Source organism: Carlito syrichta, unplaced genomic scaffold (genome assembly GCF_000164805.1).
Source record: "Carlito syrichta isolate Samal-C Ts95f unplaced genomic scaffold, Tarsius_syrichta-2.0.1 Scaffold303683, whole genome shotgun sequence".
Lineage (NCBI taxonomy): Eukaryota > Metazoa > Chordata > Mammalia > Primates > Tarsiidae > Carlito > Carlito syrichta.
Window position 1 is genome coordinate 204,295 of NW_007247779.1, and position 10,663 is coordinate 214,957.

Below are 10,663 nucleotides of genomic sequence, written 5' to 3' on the forward strand. Positions count from 1 at the left end.
AAAAAGTCAGCCGGGCTCGGTGGCTCAGCCTGTAATCCCGCGCCTTTGGGAGGCTGAGGTGAGTGGACTGCCTGAGCCTGCGGGTTCGAGACCCACCTGGGCAGCGAGACCTCATCTCTACAATAAATCAAAAAATCAGCTGGGCGTGGTAGCGCATGCCTGTAATTCCAGCTACTCGGAAGGCTGAGGCGGAAGGATCGCCGGAGTCCACAGGTGAGGCTGCGGTGGCCAGGAGCAGCCACTGCACTCCAGTCTGGGCAACCGAGTGAGACTCCAACTCAAAAAAAGAAAAAAAGTCGTTTCAACAAATGGGGCTGGGAAAACTGAATATCCACATGCAAAGGAGTGAAGTGGGACCCCGGCCTCCCCTCATGTGTGAAAATCAATTCAAAATGGATCAAAGACCTAAATGTAAGAACTTAAACTATAAAGCTCTTAGAAGAAAATGTAGGGGCAAATCTTCAGGATCTTGGATTTAGCAGCAATTTCTTAGATATGACACTCATAACACGAACATTGAAGAAAAAAATAAACTAGACTTCACTAAAATAAAAACTTGTGCACATCAAAGACACAATTAAGAAGGTGAAAAGCAGCCTTAAGAATGGGAAAAATATTTGCAAATCATATATCTGAAAAGGTTCTAGTACCCAGACTACATAAAGAATTCTTACAAATCAACAAAATGATAAACAGTCCAGTTTAAAATTGGACAAAGTACTTGAATAGAAATTTCTCCCAAAAAGATATACAAATGGCCAACAAGCACATGAAAAGATGCCCAAAATTATTAGTCATTAGGGAAAAGCAAATCAAAACCACGGAGAGCTACCACTTCACATCTACTAAAATGGCTATCATCAAAAAAACGTAAGCAGGCCAGAGGCAGCAGCTCATGCCTATAATTTCAGAATGTTTGGAGGTAGAGGCAGGAGAGCCACTTGAGCTGAGTTCAAGACCAACCTGGGCAACATAACATAATGAGACCTAGTATCTACAAAATGTTAAGACAAAAAAAATTAGCTGGGCATGTTCGTGTACACCTGTAGTCCCAGCTACTCAAGAGGCTAACACAGAAGGATCGCCTGAGCCTAGGAGTTCAAGGCTGCAATGAGTTGTAATTACGCCACTGCACTCCAGCCTGGGCGACAGGGTGAGACTCAAAACAAACAGAAAACAAACAGAAAAACAAACAAACAAAACTTAAGGCTATGTGCTGGTGAGAATGTGGAGAAATTGGAACCCCTGCTGCTTGGTAGACACAAATGGTACCATTGCTGAGGAAAACAATCTGGTGGTTCCTCAATAATTTAAACACAGAATTTCCCTATGACTCAGCAATTCCACTCCTAAGTATATACCCCATAGAACTGAAAACTGGTGTTCAAACAAAAGCTTGAACATGCCTGCCCATAGCAACACTATTCACAATAGCCACAAGGTACACATTTAAATGTCCATCAACTTGATCAATGGATAAATATGGCTTATCCATGCAATGGAATATTATTCAGCTCTAAAAAGAAATTCTGACACATACTACAACATTAAATGAATCTTGAGAACATCTTGCTAAGAAAAAAGTCAGACACAAAAAGCCACATACCGTATGATTCCATTTATAAGAAATGCCCCATAGGAATAAAACAAAGATTCCCGGTTGCCAGGGAACGGGAGGAGTGGGGAATGGGGAGGAAATGTTTAATGCATGCATGTTTCCTTTAGGGGTGTGACAATACTCTGGAACTAGAGAGTGGTAATGGTAGCATAACACAGTAAATGTAGTAAAAGTCACTTAAATGTACACTTTAAAATGAATAAATGGTGAATTTTATGGTATGTGAATTTCATCTTGATTAAAAAAAAAAGCCAGGCACAGTGGCTCAAGACTGTAATCCCAGCACTTTGAGAGGCCAAGGCAAGAGGATTGCCTGAGCCCATGGGTTTGAGACCAGCCTGGACAACTTGGTGAGACCTCGTCTCTACAATAAATCAAAAGTTAGCTGGGCGTGGTGGCACGTGCCTGTAGTTCCAGCTATTTGGAAGGCTAAGGCGGAAGGATCACCTGAGTCCAGCAGGTCAAGGCTTCAGTGGCGGCGAGCAGCATACCACTGCACTCCAGCCTGGGTGACAGAGTGAGACTCTGACTCAAAAAAAAAAACAAAAACAGAAAAAGAAAAAAAGAAACAAAATCACTAATACTGTCTGTCTCCTTCCCTCAGAAAAGCACGCTTTCTACTTCAGGAAAGTCAAGTACTGAAACAGTGAAAATCCAGAATGTGAACATAGCTCAAGCCCTGTCTACTGCTGCTTCTTCTCTCCTAAAAAAACAGTCTACTTCATGCAAGTCAGTGAATGCCACCTTCAGCTGGACAATTCCTAAGATGGCTGTACAACCCAAGAATTCTCCACCTCTTATTTCTGGTTTCAAAGGAAGATCTTAGAACTGTACACTCATCCACACAGCCTGCACCGACCTACTGACATTTACATGTTGTAAATATGCCTTGCAAGAGACCAGCAATTTCCTGGCCATGAGCTGTAATAACTGACTATCTCCGCCATGCCTGACAGCCATCTGTCAGGGCTGATCGCTGCTTTCTGGCAGTCAGTGCTGGCCTGCTGTCCAGGCGGTGCATCAGGGTCAGGCTGCTCAATCTCCTCACTCTAACCAAGCCCCCTGGCGTGTCTGACCTTGGGAGCTAAAATCTCCTACCTCCTACCTGGCAGTCAGGCTCCAAATTCAGGTCCTGTCCAGACAGCAACAGAGCAGGGCACAGACTCTTCAAACCCAGATATGTTCTACTTATACATCACAGTGGTCATGTCATCTGAGTGCTTAAGAGTTCCTGTGACACCCTCCTTCTGGCCAGGATGGGAAAATACAAAGGTCCTCCCATCGATAGCTCACACATATGGATTACAAGCCCACATCTGGTTAGTGCTGGTTTTCCTATACCTGACTCATTTTCCTCATTCAAACACACAAACACACACATGCACAGACATACACACATGTACACACATATAAGTTTTTGGCAGATTTCAATATTTATTTCATCCTATATTCTTCTAAGAGTCACCAGTTAACAGTAAAAGGGTCAAAAAAAAAAAAAAAGACTGAGGAAGAAAACGTAGTAAAAATCCTAAGTAGTACCTAAAAAACTGGCTTTGAATAACTGATTCGACAATGTTTTTTTTTTTGAGTTGGAGTCTCACTCTGTTGCCTGGGCTGGAATGCAGTGGCACACTCATGGCCACCACAGTCTCAATCTGCTGGGCTCAGGCGATCCTTCCACCTCAGCCTTCCAAGTGTCTGGATCACAGGTGCGGGCCACCATGCCTGACTAATTTTTTTTATTATTATTTACTGCAGAGATGAAGTCTCGCCAAGTTGCCCAGGCTGTTCTCGAACCCCTGGGCTCAGGCAATCCTCTCACCTCTGTCTCTCAAAGTGCTGGGATTGCAGGCATAAGCCACCAAGCCTGGCCTGATTTGACAATTTAAAGGTTTATCTTGCCTAGACATAAACATTGTTCAGAAAAAGACTTTCCAATTATACTAAAACTATATATAAATCTTTGCTCAGAAAAAGCTGGAAGAAGGCCGGGCATGGTGGCTCATGCCTGTAATCCCAGCACTTTGGGAGGCCGAGGTAGGAGGACTGCTTGAGCCCTAGAGTTCAAGACCAGCTTGGGCAATCTAGTGAGATCTCAACTCTACAAAAAATAAAAAAATTAGCTGGGCATGATGGTGCATGCCTATAGTCCTTGCTACTCAGGAGGCTAAGGCAGGAAGATCTCTTGAGCCCAGAAGTTCAAGGCTGAGGTGAGCTGTGATTGCACCAATGCACTCTAGTCTGAGTGACAGAGTAAGACCCTGAATAAAAAGAAAACTGGAAGGAGCTAAAGGTTAACACTGATAGGATAACAGAGGGGTGACAGAATATAGGTGGTGTTTTTTCTTTTCTACATTTTCTAATTATTATAATCATCACTGTATATGTACTTGTATTTTCTTATACTATCTTGTAATGTAAAATTATATAATAATATAAAGATTAGAAAATATAAATAATACACCACTGCAATTCCTTGTAATAATAAAAAGACAATTAAATCCCCATCTCTGCTCAATCCAAATAGCATATGCCCCACATACCTTGTTGAGCTTGCCAAGTGAAGATATGAGATCCGCCCATTCACTCGAGGACTCAAAATTTCTTAAAGCCTTTTCAATCCCTGAAGAGTAATTTTTGTATCTGTAATCATTTAATAGCTCCTGCTCTTCTGGATCCATTTTACATCCTCACAGTGAAGAAAGTATCTAAAAGCAAATAAAAAAAAATGAGCCCATGAGAGAGCTATTCAAGGACACAAATCACTCCCAACCCAGAGCTCCAGAAGACACGTGTCCACAAACACTGCTGTGCACACTCACTCAGCAATCCAACTCAAATATTTAGTAAGGCTTCCGGGCCAGGCAGTATGCTAGATAAAAGATAAACAGTTCCTGCCCTTGTGGATTCTGAGGGAGACAAATGCACAGGAACAGAAAGAAGCAAGAAAGCCAGGATTCCACTTAATTGACAAAATTAATTCTGGGAGGGAAACTCGCAAAGCTGCTAGACTACATCTCATTGCCAGTTGGGAATTGTGAATGCAGATGGCCCCTCCCAACAAAGCGCTGTTATAAAACCTAAGAAAAAGCTCTTCGTGAGAAGAGTCTACTTAGCAATTCAATCCAGATGAAAAGACTGGAAATATTCTACAAGAAAATCAGGAGAATAAAAGATAAAACATTAAAGAAAATACAGGATGTAATAATGCAGTGTCTGACAGTCATAAATCCACCAAGTGCCTAAGCTCAGATTACCAGCTAGGCCTTGGCTGGGGGCTGCCCTGAGAGTCTAAGCCTCTCCAGAGTGTAGAGGATAGATTTGGGAGTGTTATAAGGATCCAAGCAGTCAGCATTCCATTTTTCTTGCTCTTACATATTCCTTGAGGGATTCTTGTACTTTTCTTATTGCTAAATGCATTCTTTAGGTATGAACCAATGCAGTCATTGCAAAGCCTATAACATACACAGTCCAACCCCAACTCCAATAGCAACCGTTTTCTTTTATTTTTATCCCTAATGTAACAAAAAAAATGAAATACTGCAATGATTTGACTTTTTGGAAACATCCACCATATATATAATGTATACAAATACAAATGCATGCTTATGTCATTTTGCTTTTATTTCTTCATTTTAAAATACCTGAATGTCGCCGGGCTCGGTGGCTCAGCCTGTAATCCCGCGCCTTTGGGAGGCTGAAGTGAGTGGATGGCCTGAGCCTGTGGGTTCGAGACCCGCCTGGGCAGCGAGACCTCATCTCTACAATAAATCAAAAAATCAGCTGGGCGTGGTAGCGCATGCCTGTAATTCTGGCTACTTGGAAGGCTGAGGCGGAAGGATCGCCGGAGCCCAGCAGGTCGAGGCTGCGGCGGCCGGGAGTGGCCACTGTACTCCAGTCTGGGCGACAGAGTGAGACTCCAACTCAAAAATAAATAAATAAATACCCGAATGTCAGCCAGTCTATTCAAACAAGCTGCAACCCTGAAAAATACTTCACAAGATATGGAAATGTCAAATCCTTCCTTTGATCAGTCATCAAGTCCACATTTTAGCATTTTCTCAAATACAATGCTTTAGGGATCTGACTTGCACTCATTCTTTAGTCTTCATCTGATTATATTCTATTAAAAGACACCTACCCAAAATTCCTTGGCTCCCTTTTCCATACTAAGGGAACTCTAATTTTGTTCGGGGCAGCAATATAGGTTCCCAGACTCCCTTGTAGCTAGGTGGCCATGTGACGGCATTAGACAATGAGATGTCAGTAGAAGCTGTGGGTTAGGAAAGTTGTTTGAAAGGAGAAAGACTCCTCTGGCATAAGCCTTTTGCCCTTCACTCTTCTTTCTGCCTGGAACAAAGGTCTGATGTTGGAGTGAAGCCACCATGTTGCAACCATGATGAAACATTCATAGAAGTCACAAACTATGATTGGCTAGGTGGAAAGACAGAGCAGCAAGGCCCCGGATGGCATGATGAAGGCAACTTATACCAACTCCAGATGCTCTACATCTGGTCTGTTTTCTGCATAAACAGCTAATTTGTTTAAGCCACCCTTCAATCAGGTTTTCTGTTACAGCCAACCACAACCCTGATTGATATATGAGAACAAATAGTATTTCACAAGTACTGCTTAGATTGGGAAATATGGAGCAATGTGATATGATTAAATATGTGTGAGCACGGCTGGCTGGTTAGTTAACCAAGTTGCATATAGTCAATCATATAAAAAGGCAAATATGGTAGATGGAAGAAACTGAACTGTAGGTAGAATGTGTTTTTAAAGGCTAAGGCTGAATCTTTCATTTATTGACCAGTGGGGTTGTAAGAGACTCATGACATCTGCTTCACTTTCCAATGACTCCTGACCCCCTCCAATCTTCTTCAGGCCACCAGTACTTTCAAGTCGCTGATGTCAGTGGTCTCTTCTGCTTCCTCACTTTACCTCTCAGCAGCACTCTGTAGCAGACTGCCTCCTCCTCCTTCACACAGTCTCCTCTCAAGTCCCCACATGCCTCTGGTCCCACCAGCCCCGGCACTGTTTCCCACCTATCTCTCTGCACTTCTTTCCTCCTCTGCTAGTGACTGTAAATGTTGGCATTCCCTACATCACGCCTTGGGTCCACTCCCTTTCTCTATCTTTGGTGATTTCCCTTTTCCTATAACTTAAAAATACTATCTTCATGGCAACAATTCACAGATTAATAATGCCCTCCCAGACCTCCACCTCCAAGGTTCAGATTCATGCAAATATCTACTTGACCTCTTGACCTGGATTGGCATGAGTATCTCAAACTTAATATATATAAAAGCAGATTCCCACATACTGCTTGTGTCCCGCCCAAAGTCATATGTTGAAGTCCCAACTCCCAAAGTGATGCTATTAGGAAGTGGGGACTTCAGCAGATTAGGTCACAAAAGCAGAGCTTCCTGAAAAGGATTAGTGCCCTTTTAAAGGGGATCCAAGGGAACGCAGCTGTCCTTGCCACTGTGTGAGGGCACAGTGAGGCTATGAACCAGAAAGTGGGCCTTACCAGACACAGAATCTGCTGGCATCTTGATGTTGAATTTTCCAGCCTCCAAAACTGTGAGAAATAAATTTCTGGTATTTATAAGCTACCTAATGTATAATATTTTGTCACAGCAGCCAGAATAAACTAAGATAAGCATCTATCAACAAAATGTGGTTTAGCCATACAATGGAATACTATTAAGCAATGAAAAGAAACAAAATACTGATATATGCTCCAACATGGATGAATCTTGAAAATACATGTTTAAAGGAAGAGGCCAGTCACAAAGGCCATACACTGTATGATTTCATTTATATGAAACGCCCAGAGCAGGCAAATCTCTAGAGGTAGCAAGTAGATTAGTGGCTGCTGAGGGTAGGGTGAAAACAGGGAGTGACTGCCAGTGGGCATGGGGGATTTTTCTGAAGTAATAGAAAAGTGTGAAAATTGTACAGAGTGGTTTCAGAATTCTGTAAATCTGCTTTAAAAATCACTGAATTATATACCTGAATGAATTTTACGGTCTACAAATTGTACCTCAATAAGCTTTTTTTTGTTTGTGTTTTTTTTTTGAGTTGGGGTCTCACTCTGTCGCCCAGACTGGAATGCAGTGGCACACTCCTGGCCCCAGGCTCGACTTGCTGGACTCCAGCCATCCTTCCGCCTCAGCCTTCCAAATAGCTGGAACTACAGGCATGCGCTACCACGCCCAGCTAATTTTTGGGTTTATCGTAGAGATGAGGTCTCACCAAGTTGCCCAAGCGGGTCTCGAACCCGCGGGCTCAGGCGATCCACTCACCTCAGTCTCCCAAAGTGAGGGATTACAGGCTGAGCCACCGAGCCCGGCTCAATAAGCTGTTTAAAAAATAAAACCAACTCTCAATTTCATCAGCACCACATGCTCCCTCTCAGAAAGTGGTCCTTCCATCCATGGGATCTTCTATCATTCTGGACTCTTCCTTTTCTTCACCTGCCAAATCCAACTCCAGTGCTGTTGCCTCTTCTTCCAAAATACCTCTTGAATCAACCACTGTCATCTCCACTGCACTTGTGTGCAAGACACCTGTTCCCTGAAAGTTTGCTGAGGCTTCCTGAAGGTCCTCTCTCACTCTTGCCCCTCTACTGTATTTTCACATAGCACTCCAAGAATCTTCTTAAAACAAAAATGAGGCCAGATGCAGTGGCTTATGCCTGTAATCCCAGCACTTTGGGAGGCGGAGGCGAGAGGATTGCCTGAGTCTGCAGGTTCGAGACCAGCCTGTGCAACATGGCGAGACCTCATCTTTACAATAAATCAAAAAATTAGCTGGGCATAGTGGCTCATGCTTGTAGTTCCAACTACTTGTAAGGCTGAGGTGGAAGGATCACCTGAGCCCAGCAGGTCGAGGCTGCAGTGGCCATGAGCAGCATGTCACTGTACGCTAGCCTGGGCAACAAAGTGAGACTCTGACTCAAAACAAAACAAAACAAAACAAAACAAAAAAACATAAATGAATGCATATAACTGCTATGTTTAAAACCCTCCCCACAAAGTTTACAAGAAATCCAAACAACCCCACTCCAGTCTACAAGGCTCCACCCACTTCTTGCCTCATCACATTCTGCATGTCCCAAGAAAGACCCATACAATCACAGAGCCTAAGCACATGCTATGTCTATGCAAAAATACGTGCTGTACTACTGTACTATGCACACATACCCACAAAGGAACACTGCTGCTCATTCTTGGAGAGGCCCATCCCTTTCCCTAAAATAACAGCCTTCACGCTTTTTGAAAATATTAAGGAAAGGATGGTAATGAGAGATGGTGGTTTGTTTCTTTTACCAAGGAAACAATAAGAAATTGGTACATCCAAAAAACCCATAATTTTTTTTTCAGGAAATGTACAACTCTGAAATTCAGCATCTCTGAACCACTGCAATGTTCCATCATTAAGTGTCTGAGCTCCAGAGAAAGAAACATGAATAAGATAGGGTTCCTACTCTCATACTTCATAGCCTAATAAAAGAGGAAATACCTAAATACATAATCTCAGTTTAAAGTGGCACACATAATGACAGTCAGCTGAAATAACAGAGTCTGATGCTGGCAAGAGGAAAAGCAAGAAAAAGCCCAACTACCAGCACAGGTGTCCTCAAAGTCCACAGATGTGGCAGCTAGTTACCAGGAAGAGAACTGTGTCAGCGATAAGATGTGTGTTTAGGAGGTAGGGTAACACACAGGCACCACTGCTAATGGTAAGGAGGATGTCAGTTAGGTAAGATCAGGTAACTGTTCAATGTGGTGGTCGTCCATATGAAGAAAGTACTACTTGGTGTAACTAACAACACAGGTGAGAAGTTTGGAAATAATCATTCAAGCAAGCTCCTTTATTTCGAAATATGAGTTATGTGAAAATTTGCTACCAAGCAAGTCTGGGTGAGCTTGGTAAAGCCGCCATTTATGCATGCCTTTCTCTCATGTAACACACGATTCCTATGAGATGGGTACTGTCAAACCCAAGATGAGGATATTAGAAATTAGGCCATTCAGAAAACTGCCCAGATTACACACCAGAACCAGATTCCAGCTCAGGTCAGTGAGCTACTACGGGGCCTCTACCACATCATGCTAGTTGTAAAATCAAAAGTTCAGTCCGTAAATAACTCTTTTGCGAATGATCTTGTCATCTATCCTGGATACCTTTTCTGTGAGAGATTCAATAATTTAATAAAACTGACAGCTGTATAGCCTACAATTAGATTTACAAAGGATGAATCATATAAACAAGTATATCTGACCAGATATACCCACCATAAAATCGAAAATGTCAGCAGGAAATTTCTCATCCCATCCATTCTTAATTTCTTAGAAAAACAAGTGATAAAACAACTGCCAGATCCCAAATAAGTTCACTGTAAATATGTTTACATGAATGGACGTTTCTGAATTAGACGAAAATGAGGACATAGTGACCCTCTCATGAGCAAGAACATTTACCAATAAATAACAGGCACGTAATCTTAGTAATAAAAGACAACGACCCTTAGTCTACAGCACGGAAGCACTCCGCCAATTGGCGTAATCAACTCTAGGATACGTTATTTTGAATTTGATCTTTCAGAATAGCAGTTAAATCGTCTAGAAAAAATTTAAGGCGCCTAATAGGAGTAGGCTTGTTAGGGGGAGGGTCCTCCATCACCTTAACAAAAAAATCCTACAAAGGGTTTCCCAAACCTGGGCCTGCTGTCCTGAGTTCAGGACAACACCTGCGGGAACAGTCTCCGTCAGCAGCCGGGAATCCTGCAAGACGCAGGGGCCAGGCCGGCAGAGCGAGCGCACTGCGGCTCGGATTCCTTCTGGGGGCAGTCCGGGGGACTTGGGGTCTTCCCCTAACTGGAAAACCTTCGGTTCTTACAGGTCCGCTTACCTAGCCTCTCCCCAGCCAGGATCACTCGAGCAAACAAAGGCTGCAGGTCTTCGGCAGGCCCGGGGGCGGGCGGCCGTGACCCCCCTGACCTCCACCTGCCGGACCTGAGGCCGCGCCCGGCCC

The 10,663-nt window shown here is 43.2% G+C and overlaps 1 protein-coding gene across 1 annotated transcript in view; it reads right to left on the reverse strand.

Moving 5' to 3' along the window:
• DOPEY2 (dopey family member 2) overlaps nucleotides 1–4,327 on the reverse strand; it is a 111,561-nt gene extending 107,234 nt beyond the window's left edge. The window contains exon 1 of the mRNA XM_008059065.2: nucleotides 4,162–4,327. Within this exon, the coding sequence (XP_008057256.1) occupies nucleotides 4,162–4,299 (138 nt within the window). The 5' untranslated portion in view covers nucleotides 4,300–4,327. The remainder of the gene's footprint in view (nucleotides 1–4,161) is intronic.
• Between the last annotated feature and the right edge of the window lie 6,336 nt (nucleotides 4,328–10,663).